General features: G+C 40.9%; 1 protein-coding gene across 1 annotated transcript; it reads right to left on the bottom strand.

The window, feature by feature from the left end:
- Window positions 1-2,284: 2,284 nt before the first annotated feature.
- unc119a2 (unc-119 lipid binding chaperone a2) lies at window positions 2,285-21,484 on the bottom strand. Its single transcript, XM_085363889.1, has 5 exons — window positions 21,214-21,484; window positions 5,248-5,361; window positions 4,489-4,588; window positions 4,226-4,398; window positions 2,285-2,397 (listed from the first exon to the last, which is right to left on the bottom strand). The coding sequence occupies exons 1-5, from the start codon at window positions 21,482-21,484 to the stop codon at window positions 2,285-2,287; spliced, it is 771 nt and encodes a 256-aa protein (XP_085220015.1).
- Between the last annotated feature and the right edge of the window lie 804 nt (window positions 21,485-22,288).

Raw genomic sequence — 22,288 nt, 5'->3', positions numbered from 1 at the left:
GTATCCTGTATTCACCTTAACACTAAACAGAAGGATTAATTAAAGCAAATAGGATTTTTAAAAGCTTTCCCTTTGAAAGATTCACTCCAAGAAAGCGCACAAATAAATGGCAGGAAGGTGACTGTGCCCAGTCATTACAGATGAAAACGTTGGTTGGTTGGGTAACAGAGATAAGAGGCTGCGAACAGGATGTACCGGTCGCAGAGATTAGTGTCCATGTTCTCTCCTTGTTTTTTGTTTTATACAAGAGAATGTGAAAAAATGAAGATGTTGAGGCAGAACATCCCAGCAGAGAAATGTGTACTTTCCAAACTGAACAAGATTTGTGATCCACTTCTATTCTGTAGAAATAAAGCACTACTTCAACAAAGTGTCACCTTCATTTACTCAACAGATAGACAGGCACACCCACACAAATAGCAGCCAAGACAGTGATATTTCAAAATCTTTTATTTTTACTTTTTTCAGTCACACCAACATTTGTATTGTCAAAAACTTCCCGAGTTCAAAATAATTTGCACGAGTCACAGTCATATATAAATCTGTTCTACATATCTGTATTACATTTTTGTTTAAAATAACATTCATGTTAATTGGCTTAATCTCTGATTAAGTCAAATCTGAGTCCCCTCCTGTTCATTTCACAACTATTATAAATGTTTCATACTTTGTCTGTTGTGCAGGATGAAATCAACAAAGCAGTGCCAGTTTGAATCAATCCATGTCCACAATTTCCTCTGTTAATCTGAACACCCAGCAGGTACATTTGAGTAACTTTGATTCAGCTGGCCTGTTATTCATAGATTTGTGAGTGTTTGCAAATACGATGCAGTATCTGTCTAAATTAACTGCATTTTAAATTTAGACTCATTAAAATCATCAGTCACATAAACTAATATCAATCTCTAGTGCATCAAATTAGAGTGTGTGATGAGGGAAAGAAATGCAGGAAACTATGTGGTTGCTCTTGAGTCTCAGCACAAACAGACAAAAAGCACAGTGAGCATATTACAGTATGGAGCAATCCTGTGTTCGGATCACCATACTCGGGTCCAAATCGCTGGAATGTCTCTGAATGAAAACAATTTGACAGAAAATAAGATATTACAGGGAAAAAAAACTGAGAAAGAGAAAATATCCGCATCACACAAGACATGACGAGAACGACTGCAGGAAGAAACAACAGAATGGAAGAGATTTAAGGGTGACCTGTTCTTTAAGTAACTGCTGCTACATTCCTTATCCTTTCTTTTTTTGCAGAACATTTCAGGGTGAACATGAACATTTGCTAACCCATGTTTTCCTTTTCGTCTCTTTTGAAACTTCTGAAACACATAATTTGCACCTCTCTAAAGTTTTCTTTATCACTTAAACAACGAAACATGGGGCTGGAAGTACAGTTGAATTTTCACAGATGACAAAGTACATTTCATATCAGCTCAGCTTGTCTTTGTAAGTTTCCTGATTGTTGTAAAATGTTGTGCTTTGAGCAGATATAATAAACACAAGTCCTACTAAAACTAAAAGGAATAAAGGGACAGGGGGAGGGAATTATAAATACAAAATAACTACTTACTGCCTACTTTGTAGAATATGCACTAAACGGGTTTGGAAATCTATTTGAACTTTGCCAACCAGATGTTCATGTTATTGACATTTAAATCAATCATCCATCAAACTTATACACACAGACGATCATACAAAAGACACTAAAAGCAAGGGTAGACACACGCACATACAAACACACACATGCATACAAAACACACAGACTCACTGAATCTGAGAACAGATTTCCAAAAGACTGTTTTTAAGTCCTAAAAACACGTTTTCAGACGCGTTTCTAAACCCTAAAATGTAAATAATTTCTACCAATAATTAAAGATTTTTTTCTTTTTTCACTTCATGACGTGGCTAGAGAGCAAAAACCATTTGATAATTCCTAAAAAGTTGCTTACTTGCAAGTTTATCATGTTACAAACACACTTTGTTACAGCGACGCCACACTGAGCTCTGTGCATCAGTGTGTGTGTGTGTTTCCTGTTAGGCTTTGATAAACCCAGATGTGCTTACACACACACACACACACTCTCACAGATTATAAGTGTCACATCTGTGTGGGCCTTTTCTTGACGGCATCCTCTCTGAAGGAAAAACAAAGAGGGAGAGGAAGAGATACAGGGAGAGGGACTGCAGGATCAACAGGACGTTAACCCCACACGTGTATTTTGATCGTCCCTCGGGTTTAGTCCATAACTCCGCTTGCTCTCCTGTTAGCGTGCCACCTCTACGTCCCGCCATTGTACGAGTAGTCTGCCTTGTTGTGCATCACCAACTTATTGTCCACAAAGTAGAAGCTGTCCGACTGTGTCTCATACGGGTGCAGGATCATCTCTCTGACTGCAAGCAGACAGAAAACATTGCAGCTTTTAGAAGACCGGCTCCTAATCTACTCTGGTCAGATCAGAACAGAAAATAATTTTAAAAAGTAAAAGCAACACCTTCATTGGGCCTATTATGCAACTGAATTGCTAAAAATTTTATAAAGTAGGTAGTTTTAAGAGAAAAAAAGTGTAAACCCAATGAGATGCATAGCTGTCATTCTAAAATGATTGAAAGAAGTAAACATAATGTGACTTTAATACATAAATAACTGGTAAATATGTATTCAAGACACACTGAGTTCACTTAATTCACTTGTTTGACTGACAAATATGCCCTGTAGTAAATTCACTATGTTGCTTACATTAAAACTGTGTCATTTACTTAGTTTATATGTCATTACAATACACGATAGGCTAAAGTATTTTTGAATGTTTTCTCCCCACCCAACTTAAGCTGACAATTAAATATCTGAGTAGCTACTCGATAAAGCTTCCTGAGCACCGAAGCTGTCAGGTACTTCCTGATTCTCAGGAAGCTTTGGTGGCTTCTTCTCTATTGCCACCATGAGGTTGCCAGTTGTAGTTTTGAGCAGGGCTGGACTGGTAATCTGGCATACCAGGCACTGGCCGACAGACCAGCGCACTGGCCAATGCCTGGTATTGCAGATTACAGCATTTTGTCCCACTCTTCTTTAGTTCATTGAGGTTTGAAGTCATTTGTTTTTTCACAGCTCTCTTAAAGTCCCACCACAGCATTTCTATGATTTTGATGTCTGGACTTTGACTGGGACTTTTTCCATCACTCTATTGTAAAGTTTCTGCTGTGCTCTGGATCGTTGTTCTGTTGCATGACCCAGTTTTTGCCAAGCTTCAGCTACCAGACAGATGGCCTCACATTTAAGTTAAGAGTACTTTGGTACAAACCCTTTATTGAACAAGATTTATGGACTTGTTTTGTAAAAAAATTAATAAATAAAAAAAACCCAACCCAAAATTGGGTCTGTGGCTCAAATTGGTTGAGGAGTATGGATTTTTTTGCCTATGTTCAGACAGCAGTGCCTCGTAAAAGCCTTGTGCTACCGTGAAAGAGTCTGAGATGCTGCTCTTGGGTTCTCTGTAGTTTATCTAAGCATTGCACCTTGTGGTAAATATGCTGGGACATCCACGCCTGGGAAGATTAGCAAGTCCCTTGAATGTTTTCCACATGTAAATATACTTTCTCACTTCTGAATGATGGACTTCAGATGATGACTTGGAAATGACCTTAAAACTCTTTCCCAGACTGATGAGTAGCAACAACTTTTTCTCAGATATTATTGCTGATTTCCTCCTTGGCATTGCGCAAACACACACCTGATTGCCCCAAGCCTGCAAACTGTCAAAACCTCTGCTTTTATAGAGGTGCTAATACTTGCAGTTCATCAGTTATTCAAGTGCATTTTTTTATAAGCACTTGGCTTCTCCTTGCCCTATTAATCCTCGTGGAACTTCTTACTTGATTAAGACCTGCTAAGGACCAGATGATTTTCTATGATATATATATAAAGCCTTAAAAGTTCAGTTTAATTTATATAGTGCCAAATGACAACAATAGTTGTCTCAAGGTGATTTATATTGTAAGGTAAAGATGCTGGAATAATAGAAAGAAAATAGAGAAAACCCCAACAATCATATGACTCCCTTTGAGCAAATGCTTTGGCAACAGTGGGATGGAAAAACTCCCTTTTAACAGGAAGAAACCTCCAGTAACCCCAGGCTCAGGGAGGTTCAGAAAGAAGGTAAACAGCATGTGTGCATGCTGTTTGTTCCACAAGACCTATATTCTAGTGGGTGCACAGACTTACTGATGTCTTCAGACAGAGGTGGGAACTCGTAGATGTGTTCACAGGTGTTCTTGCTGCTGGGCATGCAGAAGCCAAACTCAAAGTCAAAACTCTTGAGCAACTTCTCTCTGAAATAGTGCCTCTCAATCATCCTGAAATTCTCTATAGGTCTGTCTCCGACTGTGAACTCAACACTGGAAGGAAAAACATACACAGACAAGGTTCAATCTTTCCTTTGTTAACCGTGTCCTTGTCAATAAAGATTCACACACATTCTCACTTACGTGGCTCCAACTTGCCGCAGTCGGAGAAACGCAGGGGTGAACTGGTAACGGACGAATCGGCCGGCATTTGGGTCAATATCCCTCTTCTCACTTCCTTTATCTGAAGTGAAGACCAGTTTGCATGGAGCAGATTAAAGTACAAGATAAACCTTCGTAGATGGAAGCCTAATAGGAATGGCAGATTTATATTGTGCTGGATGGCACCAAGTAGGAAAAATGTATTTATTTGGTGAAGAAAAAGGACAGATTTGCTTTCCTAACGCATCTTATAATTTTTGTTGTCTTCCTTCAATTTGAGCCCTACTTTTGTAGCTTAGTTCCTCTAAAAGGATGGGCTGTGGTTGACTCTGTTTTTAGAGGTAAATAGACCAAATCACTACTCAAACTACAGAAAGTACAAAACACATTATCAACCCATCCTGCAACGCTCTCACTTTGAAATCTCCTAATGTAAAGAATATTTATTATATATATTATTGTATTTAACAACAACTATAACGTAATGTCTCCCGTGAGCTGCTGATTGGAAGCTGGTGAATAAACAATATCGATTTCTATTTGATTAATTAGCTCACAACAGTCATATTCAAAGGGATTATAGAGCTGTAGCTACAATATAGTGTATTCCAAACAATTTCTTAAATATTTATGTAGTGTTTGAAACTCATACGCTTTACAGCATTTCATGATGGAAATTTCTCTTTTTTTTAATAAATAGTTGACAATGAAATATATGAATGCAGAAGACAGAAGACTGACCTGTAGACGGGGGTTTGGTGATTTCAAACAGCACTGTGCCGGTCTCCATATCTCTGATCTTGAACCTGGTGAAGTCGATGTTGTAAATGTTCTCCTCTGGGCTACACAAATAATCTGAGAGGGGGAGAGGAAGGAGGTAAAATAGTTATAGATTAGACACAAAAATGAGAGTTTGCAGGAAGTTTACTCCCTACTAAATACATCTTAAGGAAATAAGTATGTCTGGGTATTGAAAATCAATACCTTTTGAGACTCAGCAAGCAGAGAGTATTAAAAATTCACAAATAGCAATGGAAGGGGAGGACAGATTGTGTGTTTCCTCATCTTATTTAGGAGTAAAAGGTTATTTTAATCAACCTGAAACCTCCAAGGCAGTAAAACAAAATCAGTGTAGAAGTGCAAAAAAAGCAGTCTGCTGGTCTTCACAGGTCAAGTTGAGTTTGTCTCTAAAACCACAGAGAACTTTAGAACAGAGAAAAGGGCGTTTGCTGCCTGGTACAAAACCGCTTCCGTCTCATTTTCAACTTTCCAATTAAGGTTAAGCAGTAAGCAACATGACTGCTGACTGACACAAGCGGCTGTGGCTGGTAAATGTTTGTTAGGCGTCACGTCCACTGTTTGTGATGTGCCTTTTGGAGAATTGGTGCATAACTGTAAACACTAGACATTTAGTCTTTTAATAATAACTAGGACTCCCACAGTCAGCCAGGTGTAATCTCAAGTGTTTTATTAGAGCCATTTCTCCATGAATACACAACTGAAAGGGATCATTTACAAGAGCTCGGTTTCTACTTATTAGCAACTGACTAATGTCTTAAAAAACTATCTTGCATTGTTGGCACAAATCCTGATGAAAAACTGTTAGAGGAGCCACTTCCTCACAATTGCAATTGCAGGCAAACACCCACAAGCGCCCAGTAAGAAAGAGAAGTGAGTTATTTTTATTCCCTTAATCCTTCCTGCCCTTACCAGGCAGTGTCAGTGCTTATTAGACTTCCCCAGCAGAGCAGACACTTCCTGCTTCCTGGCTGATCTGATACCACGGGAAGGCGAAACTGTAACATCTACCTATCGGCTGCATGTATGATGAGGGGAATTTTTTTAATGGATGGGTCATTGAAGGCCCGAGGAGCCAAAACAGAAACCCAGAGTCACACAGCAAGTTTAAAAGATGTCACAGTGTTTGCCTTGTTTGATCTTAACAGATCGGCACTTGTCGCTGTATGTTCTGCAGTTTCTCTTGATGGGCATTGATAGGTTTGTAGCTTGAACCCATCCGCTGGAACGTTGAAGACAATATAATTACACTGCTAAGCAAGACACAAATAGGCAAAGTTCTTCATGTTACTCGTGCACGGGAGAGACCGGACAGAGCGCCGTCCCTTCGCTTGACCCCAGTTGCTCTCGTCCGTCCTCCCGTAACACTGTCCTTTTATTGAGGTTACATGAATATGCATAAGTTCATTAACATATGACGTCTACATACACACAAAGAGTACCTTGCCTGTGTGTGTGTGTGTGTGTGTGTGTGTGTGTGTGTGTGTGTGTGTGTGGACTGCTGATCAAAGGGTCAAACATCCTTGGTCAGGAAGAGGGTAGCCTCCCCCTCCCCCTAGATGGTTCATCCTAGATAACACGGTGAGGAAGTCCTGCAGTTCATCTAAACAAAGAGCACTTAGACTAGAACAGACGCAACTACGTTAATCCTACCATAAAACAATAAGACACGGTATGACCTCTCATGCTCCCAAAGTGCTGTCTAATACACACAAAGTTTGCAGACTATCAAGGATCAAAACCTCTACCAATCTACAACTAATTACAAAACTCTAAGCATATATAAGTAAATATTTCTAAGCATAAATGACAATCAACAATACAAATCTAACAGGCATGCTCTTTTCACACGCACACATACACACTAGGGGTGCAACGATATTCGTATCGATATTGAACCGTTCGATACAGTGCTTTCGGTTCGGTACGCATATGTATCGAACAATACAACATTTGTAATTAATTTTATCAATTTTCCTTCTGAAGATGCTGTCTGTGTTGAGCGCTCAGTGAATCTGTGTTCGACTACTCCGCCTAGGCTGCACTGTCGAGCGCAGATCCACTGAGCGCTCAACACAGACAGCATAGTCAGAAGGAAGAGCGCAGGGCAAGCTAGCGAGACAGAAGTTAAGCTCTACTTGCAACAGGCAAATTGAACCTCATTCAGATCTGGCGTTTGGAATTATTTTGGTTTTCATGTGACGTATGACCCTGAAGGTAAGCGAGTCATGGACTAAAGTAAAACAGTATGTTGGATGTGCCATGCAATGCTCAATTACATTGGTGGGAACTAGTGTGTTAGCGCAGTTAGCTCGTTAACGTGTTGGCCGTCTAGCCCCATGCACGGAGCGATCGGCGGTAGCTCGTTAACGGAGATTTGCCGTGTTGTGGCGTTAAGGTCATTTCAACGAGATTAACCTGAAAGCACTAGTGGGAACACAACGAATATGACTGCACATTTACGCCGACATCATCCTAGTGCAAAGACAAGTGGAAGCAGACAAAAAAAAGCAAGCATGTTACTAACTTTAGCGGAGTCATTTAGACAGCTGTTAGCACATGATTCTCCTTATGCTGCTGAGAATATAGTCCAGAAGAAGCGGATAGTATAGCTTTTATTTTGGAAAGAGCCATTTCTCTGTAATAAACTCTCTTTTCCAAAGATGAGTGATTCCTCAATCAGATACAGGGCTTGCAATATCGCTAGCCCGACGTCCCGGAGCTAGCGATTTTTTCAGTCGGGCTACCAAAATCTATCTCTGCCCTGCCCGTCGGGCTATTGTAGGAAAAATATATGTCAATGCTTTTGCATTCTTTCAGAAATGTAGCTGGGTAATTATGTCATTGGCATCGGTGAGCCACTGTCAATATGTGACATATTGAAGTCGCGTTTGAATTTGCGCTTGTTTTTTTGCTTTCACTTTGCAATCGTGCGAACTGTGTATAGAGAGCGACAGCACTGATCTGTGAGTGATGATAATTTGCGCACCAATTCCTCTGACATCGTCTTATTAATCGTTAGCTTACTATGCAAACATGACAAGTGAAATCTCCCGCAGCAAGCTTAAACATGTGAGAGGTTGATCGCGCAGAGAATCGCTGAGCTTATGTGAGTGAGTGTGTAAAAGCATTTCAGTTCTGCTGAGCCAAACAAGACAGGTCAGGGTGAAGAAGTGACAGCCAAAGAAAAGCTTACCACAAAACGGAGAAGTTATGACAAATCAGACTATAAGGCAAAAAGAAAGTGCAGCTTTATGGTTTCATGGACAAAAGAATTTCTGTGGCTGCGATATGATGAGCTAAATAACCAGGGCTGCACATAAGTGGTCCGCAGGTGTGCATTCGCTGTCAAAATAAAAAACACGCACAAGGGTTAGGGTTAAATTTAAAAACTGTACTTTTGAGTTAAAATATATATTTATAATTTTAATAAATGACAAATTAAAAATGCATGAACATTTTTTTGTATCGAAAAAATATCGAACCGTGACACCAAAGTATCGAACCGAACCGAACCGTGAATTTTGTGTATCGTTGCACCCCTAATACACACACACAAACATGCACACATACTCATCTGCTGTGTCAGCTGACGATAAGCCAACCACATCTGCCTGCTCAAATCTGCAGTGAAACAGTGGGGACACTGCTGCTGCCTCGGGGATGATTAATCACTGAAGAGGCAGCTCTGACTGACCAATCAGCCCACCAGCTGTTCTTCATAACACACTGACAGCTAGAAATGCCAGATATCTCCAACACCAAATAACACATCTGAGGTCAGTGTGCTTCCACTCAAAGTTTAGGCAGTATGAGTTGAATTCAATTAAATTCTATTCAATTTAAATAGCATCAAATCACAACAACAGTCGCCTCAAGGCGCCTTATATTGTAATGTAGACCCTACAATAATACATTCAGAGAAAAACCCAACAATCCTGACCCCTTATGAACGAGCACTTTGGCGACAGCGGGAAGGAAAAACTCCCTTTTAACAGGAAGAAACCTCTGGCAAAACCAGGCTCAGGGAGGGGCGGCCATCTTCTGCGACCGGTTGGGGTGAGAGGAGGAAGACATGGACAATAGAATAGCAGGACCACAGCTACATAGCCTGCTGTAAGCTGCAGAAATCAGGTGGTATTTTTGACTAATAACTCCTTGCTTGAGGTGGCTGTAGGACAGTAGTTCTAAGTCACAAACAGCAGATAGACTCAGTGCGCCTGTTTCCCACCAACATGGTGCCTCCGAGCAGCAGGGCCGGCTCACTGTCAGCGGACACCAGAGTTGTGCCTAAACTCTGGTTTCCACACAACCAGAGCTATGTTTAAACCAAACATACCAAAAAGCATTTCTTTAAACAGAAACAATGGCGCACTGAATGCTGCTTCATGTTACACAGATGTTACACCTGTGGTAGGTGAGTCACTGTGTGTATTGTCTTATAATGCTAATTCCGAGCATAACTTCGGTAATGCTTCTGACACGCCCACTGAATGAGCAACAACCTACAAAAAAAAAAAACAGTTGTTGGACATTGTTTTCAGGTCTGAAGGTCTTTCAAAGTTTTTCTTTAGACATTGGCTGCTTTCTCAATCATTTTTTGTCCAGTCCTTGCACCTGACCATTTCTAGAAGAATGCCGTTTTGTGTTGTTTTATAGGCCACTTCACACCGACCTATGAATCATTTAAGCATAAAAAAAGCACCTAACTCAAAGGATGAAGCAGTGTTCTGTCTGCAAAACGGGCAATTTAGCTCACAGCCAAATTGATGCCTTTATTTGCTCCCATTTCTGTAGCCAAAGATAACAATTTGACGACATAAAACGTAGTTATCAGATGAAAACTTGGCATGTTTCAGAGGCCGTGTGTCCTCATAAAAATGAGGAAACTGGACAAGTGGAGGACAACAGAAGCAGAGACAGTGACAGGTGATACCAAACACGCTGCCAATGCATTAAAATCTTACCTTATATAATGTCTTTCAATGTATCTTTGCACGTTTTAATAAATCGTTGGACCTATTTCCCATTTTCCTATCCAGCTGTGAAGGAATGAGGGTGGCTCACAACTGTAGTGTAAAAAAATAGATTTCGAACTGACGTTTAACAAGTTGCCCCACATAAAAGAATCGAGTAGGAAATAATCAACCAAAAATAACCTACATATTTACTAGTAGCTTAGTAGTAGTTCACCAGTGTGACTTCATGGTGAATGTACCTGGTTTAACGTGTTGGCCTGGAGCAGTCAGGATGAGAACTTTACTGAGCAGGAGCCCGAGAGTCTGTTTATTTCAACGTTAATCCCAAATGGAGGATTATTCACAATGCACCCCCGTGTGTTATTCCTCATGTTTATGTATGAAGCATCCCCCAAAGAAGAGCCTCACCCCCAAGTCGCAGCATGTTGTCAACTGCATTTACTGCATGCGGTGAGCGCGCCTGACAGAGTTGACGTTATTCACTGTGACACTGTGATGCCTTTGCTACTCTGTCAGTCTGAATGCTGAGGTCGGCTCTTCTAAACACATCAACTCTGCATACCCGGCTTCATTTAGTACCACACAACACCTGACCATCCAAACCGCCTCAACACAGACATGAAACAGTCACACTAGCATAAACATTCCCAGCAACCACATAATTTTATTTAATAACATGCAATATTTGTGCCTGCAAGGTGTGGGATTTTTATTAGCAGATCTGCATTTGTGTGTCTGTGTGTGTGCTGCACACATGTATAATGTAGTCTGTTGTGCCACAGCTGGTGTTGTCCTTGTCCTTTTGCTAACCTACTGCTAATAGTTACCTTTGAGCCTCCTAATTAAGTCCCATGAGGACAATGAGGCTGAAAGCAAGACAATGGATTTGTTGTGTGAGACTGTCTGTGGCTCAGTGTCCTTTCACAAGTGTACGATCTCACTTTGCCTTAAACACACACAGACACCAACACACACAGAGCCATCTGAGGTTAACTTGCTCCCAGAAAGAAACGAAGCTGCCAGCAGACTTCAGTTTTTCACTGCCAGCTCTTCTTCTGGGCTGTGAACACCTCCAGACAGAGCATGTCCCAAGCTTTTAGAGTTTGTGCGTATGTGCGTTTGTGCGACTGATCAAATTTAAGTGAATTCAAAGCGTGAAGTGAAGTGGTCACCGCAGTCAACACTGAATTATGGTACGTGCTGAAGATGACAAAAACCTTAACCATTGAGTGCTCGCTCTGCTGCTGGGAACAGGAAACTCATCTGAAAACCACTTCTCAAACTTAAATGTCAGCTGCTTTTAACAAAATCCTCAAGTAGCTTCTCACTTCACGTCCTTCACAAAACAAAAGTTTGCTGATCAGAGCGTTCAGTGCCTTATTCCCACTTCTTATAGGTGCATCTTATTCGTGCACATGAATGATGCCTCGTGCTGATATTAAAGTATGTCCTCATGTTATTTTACAGCTTCGCTGCACACATGAATACTAGAAAAGATACACACAGTGAACAGGCTCTGTTTGGATGATGAAGTATTTCCTTTCATTTGTTCACCAGCCCACATTTTAGGAATCGTGGGTTTAAAGGGGATCTATCAACTTCATTTTCAGATCTATCTTTTTATTCTTGGACTCTTGTAGAAAAACTTTGTATGGAACAATGCTCATTGATCATATACTGCCCTTCAGTTCAACCCAATCCATACCAAGCCATTAAGCTAATTTTCTTCTCTCTTCAGGCCAACTTTGCTCTGATTGGATACCACTTCAGAATCAGAATCAGAATCAGAATGGGGTTTATTGCCAAATGTTGAGCAGGTTTACAACATTAGGAAATTGCTGCAAATATACTTGCAAATATTAAGTTTGACCAGCAGGTGGGTGGGGCTTTCATGTTCACATATTAAGGATATTTGCTCTCCAATATTAAAGAGAACAAATTAGAGCATTTAGAGCAGTCTGAAGCCTCAGACTCAAGAAAAAGAAAAAAGGCTGTAGAGGAAGAGCTGAGCTGTGATTTTCACCCACTTGCAGGGTTAGCTAACATAAAGGAAATGCTGACTCAGTCTTTGGTCAGAGGAGTCTGAAGTGGCACTCTGGATTTGAAACAATTTACTGGAATGATTTGTCAAAAATATGCATGTGTCAAAATGTTATCTACTATTTGAGTTACATCAAATTACTGTAAACAGTTTATCTTTATCTTTTTCTTAATTTACTGGCCAAAATACTTCTAATGTCCCTCCCTCCAAAATTCAAGCTGTGTTAAGGCATGGTAAGGTTAACATTTACCAGGCCACCTGCCCTACAGGTAAACATGAAAAGACACCAAAACCAGAGAGAGAAAAAAGCAAGCAGGGGGTGGAAACAACTGCATCAGAGAGCAGCAACAGATCCAAGAAAGAGTTGGCCCTCAGGGAGTGAGGAAACCTCACACCCCCAGAGAGTTTTCCATTAAATATCCTCACAGGTGGGCCCGGTTGTGCCAGAAAGGTTTAATGATGGATAAAGGAAAAATGCAATAATTTAAAGCAGCATCTTCATAAAAACAAAATAAATAAACCGAGTCTGTGACGCTGCTACTCTTTCAAAAGAGGAGGTAAATATCTTAATAAAAGCCTTTAAAGCTACACACACACACACACACACACACACACACACACACACACACACACACACACACACACACACACAGAAAAAGATGCCTTCTACAGTAAACCAGAAAAGTGCTCCAAATTTAATAATTTTAACTTAAGGTGATTTCAGATATCTGTCCTCCTGAACATTCCCTGCAGAGATCAGCAGCTCCGAGTCGGACTGGGTCAGGTTCACAGTTCAACACATACTGCGCCATGTGGCCCAATTACACCAAAATAAACAGTTCTGAGCTTGTTTTAGCTGTTCACCCAGTTAACACTGGGACAGAACAAATTTAAGGAACCTTCCAGTATCAGTGGCACATAAAAAGGCTCATAAACACAACAGCTGAACCTAATAATGGTATCTAGTTCAGCGTGTCCCTCTTTAGATGCTGATGGATCGCTCCAGTTTATGTTTTTTCTTTACCCTTGCTCATTAAACAGCACTTAAACAGCACCGTTAAACTGAAATACCTTTTCCTGTAAATGACAGCAAAAAATGTCACAACAAAAAAACTGACAAATTTAAAAACTTAGGCAATAGATAATGATTTCAATGATTGATCAACAAAACGAAAAAGAAGAAGAAGCTCAAAGAGCATGCAAACAGGCCTGTTTAATGTGTCATTGTTGGTCATGTGACAAATGTCATATCATCTCTCAGAGAACGAGTGTTGAGAAATTGTGCAACAGCTGAAGGGGGGGAAGACTTTCTCATCATGTGTTGCTGCTTGTTTCACTGACAGACCACAGAGGCCACATAAAAAAACATGAAGAGGAAAAACCTTTAAACTTGTGGCTGACCTGACCTAAAAGTAAGACTCTGAACCAGAACCAGCCTGAACTTTAAATACTGCATGAACAGAGATGCATTCGTTGTCTGCACAGTGCATCTGCACAGCAATGATTATTAGATCAAAATAGTCAAAAACTAACTGCTTACTTTCTTCCTTTTTTGGGTGACATGCTAGATATAAATATTCGAAAAGCTACATTTTATTTGTCTTTAAAGTTTTACATTTTATAAAAGAAATTTTTTTCTTAAAAAGCTTTTGCCATAAAAAATATCGGGCATCATCCTGCACTTAGAGTACATAATAATACATGTGAATGCCAAAGAAAATGACAGCAACCTCTTTGTATTCTAGTGAGCAGCAATCTGCCGGTTACGTAGGTGGGATGAGGAAGGCACTTAAGCCCAACTCAGCTCACATGGACTAATCCGGTTTAGTTACTCGTATGAAGGCAAATCCAACTAATCATTAGAGAGAGGGGGCAGGGCTGAAACTGTGTGTGTGTGAGAAAGAGAGATTGGGGTGACAAAGCAGGTGTGCTGTAAGGACAGTGAAGAGAAAGGCAGGAAGAGACGAGTGGCTAAAGAGACTGCAGATGTTGAATGACCAGAACCTGCAATGTGATGATAAAAGATGTGAAGCTAGAGGAAGAAGATGTGCTAAAGTGACATGTCATCATTACTCAGTCTGAGGGACAGAGGTTATTGGAAATGTGTAAAGTATGTCTACAGTACTGTGTGATGAGCAGATGAGCAGTATCTCTAAGTTACTTACTTTAAAAAAATAAGAAAACCTCCAGTAAAGAATTGACACAGGACCTGAGAGATACATCTGGCCCCTCAGCTGATCCTCTACTGTTCACCCTCATCAGAAAATAGTCTCAGCTGAAGGATGTCTGTCAAGAAGCCATTCTTAATGGAGGGAAACAGGGAGAAAAGGCTGAGGTTTGCCATTACACAAGAACTGGACCTAAAATCAGTATAAACAGGTCTGATGGAGGTATGAATCCAAATGTGAAATTTTTATTCCTTACATAATGTGCACATTTATCATCATTAGTATGTATGGAGGATATCAAGAGAGAGCTACAACATTGAGTGTCTCCAGACTGTAAAACACACTGGAGGCTCCGCCATGGTTTGGGACTGCAGTTTAGCCAGTGGTGTTGGGGATCTTGTCAAAATCAATGAAAAAATACCATCAAATTTTCATCCACCAGGCATCTGGAAAACACGTGACTGGCAACAGCTTTATTTTTCAGCACGACAATGACTAGAAACACACTGCTGGTGCAGTAAAAGCATGTCTGGATAGACAAACACACAGTGGAACACTATCAGTCATGGATTGGTCTCCCCAGAGCCCAGATATCAGCAATATTGAAGCAGAGAAGAAGCAAAGAAGAGCTCTGAATGTCCTTCAAGAGGCCTGGAGAACTATTACTGAAGACTACTTAATGAAATAAAAGGAAAAACCCACTAAGAGTTCAGGCTGTGTTAAAGAATTAAGGTGGTCATAGCTGTCATATTCAATTGTACAACCTCGGCACTTATTTCCTATTTTATTATACTAAATAAAATGCATTTTATATATGTAGTATTTACAAAAACATTGTACTACATTGTAGTAAACATAAGTGAGCCATGTTGTTCATATCTTACAACCTTGATAACAGTGTGATTAAAGATATTTAAACATAATCTGGTCTTCCCAGGGACGGTAGATGTAAACGAGATTAATTTTGCTAAAAGTCTGTAAAAAGTTCATTTAACTTTATAGTACGGAAGATTTAACTGCATCCCACCTGCACCGATGCACTGTTAAAATAGTACAAACCAAAAGACTAAGGTGGGTTGTTTATGCTCTGACTGTTTAACAGAGCTTGTGGGTTATAAAAACGTTTAATCAAATCATACCTCGGTCACACCTCACAGGTCACAGGTCGGTTCACACGGTCATATTTCTGTGACTGCTTCTGTCAAATGTCAGTGCAGTCAGTCCTCTTAAGATAGTCAGGAAGTTATACTTATTAAACCACTTTAGTGCTATCGATGAGTATGAATGAACATCACAGCAGAGAGCTGACCAATGGCTCAATGGCTCCAAGTTGTCTGTATAAGAAACCCTAACACTACATTCAACCCATCATCCACTCATCCTCTAGGAAGGACTGTATCCTACAGTTTGACTAACTCAAGTCATTTGACATTGGCAGTCTTTATTTTGTGTTGGAGAGACACTCAAACGAAAACCTGCAGCAAGTGGGGAAGTGGTTCACATGCTGCAATTCCACTTCACTGAGTTTGGAGTGCAGAAAACGTCAGATCGTTACTGGCTGCAGAATTGAAGGTCATCCAGAGGATGAGACAGCGACCAATGCTCCAGAACTATCGCTCGGGTTTCTGTGAAAAAGTTCCTGTCATATTCAATTTTGGCAGAGACAAAGTTCATAAAATTGTATTATTTAATCTTACAGTTAAAAAAATTAAATCCATGTCATTTTCTTCTACTCATTCAGTTCAAGGTCATAGTTGGGCTTGAGCCTATCCCCAGCTGTCACTGGGCAAGACTCAGGATACACCCTGGGCAGGTTGCCAAACTATTGCAGGCTAACACAGAGAGACAGATAACCATTTGCATTATTGGTCAATTTAGAACCCCCAGATAACCTAACATGCACGCCTTTGGACTGGGGTAGGAAGCTGAAGCCCCAGCAGAACGTAGCGAGCATGCAAACGTCACCCAAGCCAGTCACTGGAATCAAACCCAGGACCTGCTTGTTGTGAGGATATGTTGCTAACCACCACCCCACTATGCCACCCTTAAAAAGAACTCATGTGTACATAAGCCCCAACATGCACAAAGACTTGAAATCCAGCCACAGGCGTTTAAATTCTTTTTATGATTTATTAGGAAATAGATGAGTAGTTATTAACCACAATGATGCACTATAAGCTGTCCAAATCACCCAATCTTTCCTATGCAGATCACTTTCTTAATTAGCTGTTTGATCAGAACAAGCTTCTTATTTTGTTTGTCCATCAGACCAAAATCATCAAATGCTCAATTTACCATAATATGATAAAGTCAAGCAGCAAAATCATCCCATCTGAGAAGCTGGAAACAGAACGTTAGAAGCAGCACAATAGACTGTTTTCTTACTAGAGTTATGATTCTAGTCCTGTAGAGTCATTAAAAATATATTCTTGTGGTTGTTATCAAAAAAACTGGGGGGCAGAAAAGCCTTTGAGGAAGTTCACAAAGACTCCAAGCAGCACCTGAGCATTTGCTAACCCCCTTTAATAACATGTGTATGAGCATTAAATCCACTCTGTAAAATATCAATAAATATAGAGGAGGTTGGGTGTGGAGAGCTGAGGTAACGGACGCTGTTTACAGGAGTATAATCATCGGAGTAACAATGGTGTCAGTGTTTTAATGCCTGTGCTATTGAGCTGCCCAAATGTGAAACAGCTGATGCCAATCAGCTAAAACAAGCTTATCCGCACTGAACTAATGCTCTGCACGGTCACACTGCCACTGCTAAACTCAAAGCAAATACTCACTCCAGTCGGCATGACTGGTTTATGTTGTTTAGTATCATCCACGTCATCTAATAACCAAAAAGAAATTAAAATAAGTGAAGACATTTCTGCAGCTATTTAGGAAGTTTTTCCACTACATTGTTTGCACTCACCAAACTGAAGCAGTCCATAAACTTAAAACTCAAAGTTTAATACTTTTGTAACAGCCAAAACAATTAGTGTGAAGTTTCAATAATTGTATCAACAAACACTTAATTATGTTGGAAAAATACAGCAGATATACCTCAGGCCTCTCAGGGTTCTTATCTATATCAAATATGGTGGTTGTCTAGCAACCAAAGTTTATGCACCTTCAACACCAGTGTCTTTTTAATTTCACAATAGTAACAACTTCTTTATATACACAAAACTTTCAATGCGCGTGACGTATTTGACATAACTGTATCGCCTAGCAACCACATAATAACATTAGCCTGTTAATATGTGGTTGTACTTGTAGCATTAATGCACCTATAACACATTACAAAAGCACAATTTTAATTTAACTTTCTTTATGTGTGACACTATCTGTGTTGCCTGGCAACCACAGACATGGCATGGGTGTGTACTAGATTTAATAAACTGTAACATTATGCAGTTGCTGCTTCTGTGTAATAACAACTCGCTGCCTTTCTTTGTGACTTTGGGTTCTGGGTTACTTTGATAAACTGTTTTTTTGTATGCAGTGTCGTCACAGAAGTGCCAAAAACTGCAGTTTCTCCAATGGCCACTTGAGGCCTTAAAAGCAAGTCAGTCCTCATAGACACCTAGGTTAAACTGCCCCACCTACAGCAATAACGTGTTCACATTTATAGCAATTTGTCCCCATTCATAACAACTACATATTGGTGATACATCTACATGTATCACCAACATGTACCAACAAGATGAAATAAAGTGTGTTAAAACTGTTGCTGCACTTTTAAGAGAAACATCTTTACATTACAATATCCTGGTGTGAAGTGTGGCCAATCTAAGATGCATGTGCTTCAGTTTCAGTGAGTTTATTTCTAATTTGAATAAGTCTGTTTGTGCATTACACCCAGTAACTTTCTGGATCTTGATTGCTGGCATTGCACAGTAATTTAGCATGTCACCCTCTCATGAAAAGCCTCCCTCTAAAAAACTAAGAAGGAGGCTAAATGTTAACATTAAAGTGTTGAAATACAGAGACCAGAAATGTATGTTGGTGGCTGCAACATTTTATTAACTTCTTATTAAGTTCCAATAAGAAGTTTCATCACTTAATAACTGACAATTTAAGGAATGTATATTCTCTCTCCCTTTTTTTTACACTGCAAAAATAATAATTAAGAAATACAGCATTTTGATTCCCAATGATATACAAAGAAATGCAGCAAATCCTCTCATATAAGAAGCTGGGAAAGAGAATACTGGGCAGTTTTTCAGTATGTTTGCTGCAAAATGATGTGTTTTTTCAATTGTTTTCAGAGCTAAACAAAACAACAGAAATAGCAGTTAGCTGCTTCCCCATGAGACACAAAACACAATCACAATGTCAGCAGGGGGGCCTTTCTTACCGCTCTGAGGCTCCATGCTGACTCGACGGATTAAGTTTAGGATTCGGTTAAGAACAAAATCAGGATCAAATCAGTCAACTGGGTAGAAAGCCCGTTCTGTCTATGCAAATCCCAATCAGTCTCAGCAGCTTGCTTTGATTATGAATGGAGGGCAAAACGATTAGTGACATCTTTACGCTGCAAAAAAAAAAGCTACAAACTGAAGTTTCCCCTCGTGGGATGTCAGAGCTCCAAACAGGTTCAAACCACTCAATAACAACAAGAACAACAAAAACCTCTTTAACTCAAGACTGTTGTTAAATCTGGCTTGCCACTTAGAGAGGGACTCAATTTCAGCCACTAACAATCTGCAGCAGCAGAAAAAAATAGTGACAAGTCACAAAACAACAGAAGGGCCTCGGTGGCTCTGACATCTCAGGAGAGCACAGGATGTCTCCTGCTTGGTTTGACCACCAAAAACGAGGCCAAGCAAGCGTGAGTGTACGCATATCCAATTCTGTCCGTACAATCCATCACCTACACTGTTTAACATGGGAGAGGGGGCGAGGAGAGCAAGGAGGAAGTGTGTGGGAGAAGAGAGATGATGCACGCTCCGCTGGCTGTAACCAAGGGGAGATGCTTCACGTTGCTGTAGTGACTCAAGCGTGTATCCACGTTGCTGTGGTGATTCACACATGCCTCCTCTTGCCTCCAGCTATGACGCTGCGAGATAGGAAAGTGAGTTTCCAAGACCATAACGGGGTCCGGCGTGGGAGTCAGAATCATTATGGTGCTCGCCTACGTGTCCCTGTGCAGCAACACATCACACACTCACTTATGGGATCACAGACTTGCCGATTAAAAACACAAAGATGCGCACACGTGTTCTCGATGAAGTCAAAACAAAGCTGAAATTACCCTAGTGTGTGTCTAATAATAGACTGCATAATGGACAATTAGAGAAACTACTAGAGTTTTCGATGGCTGTGAGCAAGATGAGCTAAAGGATGTTCCCAAAGCTCAGTAAGCTGTGATTATATTGGATTGGACAAGCAAAGACCCATTCATCATTACAGCTTTATCGTCCTCTGTTAATCTCATGCGAAACAAGAAAATAAGGAAAAGTAAAGCAGGGAATGAAGACAGGTGGAGGTTCCTCCGCTGTAGGAATATTTTTGAGAGAAGTGGAATGACAAGCGCTCACTGTATTGCTTGTGGCATCTCACGGGTGCATGTGAAATGAAAGCTTTCAGAGAAATAGAGAAGAACTGAACATGCAGAGGTGAGCCTAAAAATCCCCATGCAAGTTTCAAAATAGCAGTGAAAACATCCCACAGAGCATTTGCATGTTATCACACTCAGTATGTAATGCAAGTATGTTGTGTAAGTGAGGTATTACACTGGCCTTCAAATAGTCAAATGTCCCGCTGCCACCTGTTAGCTAACTAATAATAAATGTAGGAGTTCTTGTGAACATAAGAGCTTCCTGCCTGCTTCTCGGATGTTTAGAGGTGTGACATAATTAAAAAAAAACAGATGCATTAAGTAATAGGCTAATGTCATAAGCAGATTTCTCATCAGAAGGTTATGAAAAGGAACAAGCACATGAGTTTAAAAGTACCTAAAGAGACTAACATCTAACAGTAGGCGAATGTGACTACAGAGAGTCGATCATGATGTTTCCTGCATTTATAAACTGGCTTCAGCTTAAACAGCAAAATACTCCCTTCACACACTCATTACAGTGCTAGCAATAGGGATAGCTTATTATAACAAGTGTATTTATATAGTTTTCATACTTCTTTTTAAGCTTGTTTGTTATAGCATATTCACATTTTGCAACTTGTACACTGGCATGGGATATTTTTTCTTTGCCTCCTGTTTTATTTACATGTTTACTGAAGCAGAGGAACCACACAGACTGCTTTGAATGATGACCCCTGGGTCACCCAAACGTCTCCAGCTAAGACGCCCTGCTTAATTTAACAGAGATTAAAATGCAGAGTGGGTCGTCCAGTCTTTCTTTTGATCCCGGTTCAACATCTTCACTTGCACGCTGTCTGCATGCACCACATCATTCACCCACCTCCACTGCTTAACCTCCACATTACAGTGGTGGGCTTGCACCTCCACAGGTCGCAGGACTGAGATGCCATCAGAGAGAGCTGAATGCTCCTCTGCGCACAAATTGTCAAAAAACGTACACCAGCAGCTCAGTGGAGAGTGGAACTCCAGTGACGCTTTATCAATAACGCTTATTCAATAGGGCCTGTATGGATTACATAAATAAGGGGACACGATAATGACGTGATGCATGACTCATACAAGAGCACCTTTGTCCCCCTTTTCCCACTCACCTACCAACACAAGCAGCAGCAGCAGCACTGAACTTACTCTCTGTGATCTTCTGCAAGCCAAGAACATCCTCCGGAGTGATCACAGTGCTGGCGAGCAGTTGCTCCTCGGTGGTCACCGGGACCCCCACGTCGGTCGAGTTGCAGCCTTTCTTCACTTTCATCGCCGCCGTCTGCTTGGGGCTGCCGTTACTGGTGCTGTCTGTGCCGCTGTCGGTGCCTCCGGCGTCTCTGGCTGGATTACTACCGGCGGGCTTCTTAGCGCTTGATGGGTCCTGGCTGTTGCCTCTGCTGGTGCAAGAATAGCTCATTCTCCGCTCCTCCTCCCCCCTCTCCTAACCCAGGGCTTCCAAGATAGCTACAAAACAGTTGCCTCCCTCCTCTCCCTCCCTCACCGAAAGATGCAGAGTTGCTGCCTGTTATCCGGTGCTTAATTCAAATCCGCTTCGTCTTTCCCACAGCCTGTCTCTGCAGACGGAGTGTCGTGTGCGAAATGTGCCCCGGCTGTCTTCCTGCTCCAGCGCAATACGTGCGGAGAGCGAGCTGTCCTCCACAGCGTCAAACGCAGTTTGTGTTCTGTCAAGTGAAGCTGGACGTTTGTGGGAAAATCTGCTGGGTTTGAAATTAAAAGAGGCGGCAGATGGCTGTTGCCGTTGACGAGGTGGAGGAGGAGGGGAGAGAGAGCGTCTCAGTGGCGCAGAGACCGGCTGGTGCTTCTGCGCACAGTCTACGCTACAACCGAGTTTTGCGCGCGGCAATCAGCGCGACAAACAGCTGATTGATATAAAACGTCTCCGATATTTTCAGCTAGTGAGGTGATTATTTGTTGATGGCGCAGGGGAGATATTAACCGAACAGCAGGCCTGTGTTTGACTGCTGCTTTGCAGGAAATTTCTAATTGCCAGAGTAACTAATTTGCCTCAATATTCACCAAAAATAACAATTTTTTTTTTTTATCAATTTCTGGAGTCCAATGCATTATTGTTTTTATTTTTTGCTTTCATGCCGCTTGTAATTAAAGTACGCCAATTAAGAACAAACCTTTCCATATTATGCTCTCACACTTTTTTAACCTTTATTTGCAGCAGACACACGCTCGCTGTTAACTTTTCAAT

This window comes from Diplotaxodon limnothrissa, linkage group LG10, assembly GCF_057381915.1.
Source record: "Diplotaxodon limnothrissa isolate DT_005_m linkage group LG10, D_limnothrissa_male_GT1.1, whole genome shotgun sequence".
Classification (NCBI taxonomy): domain Eukaryota; kingdom Metazoa; phylum Chordata; class Actinopteri; order Cichliformes; family Cichlidae; genus Diplotaxodon; species Diplotaxodon limnothrissa.
This window is presented reverse-complemented; position numbering and strand designations above follow the sequence as displayed.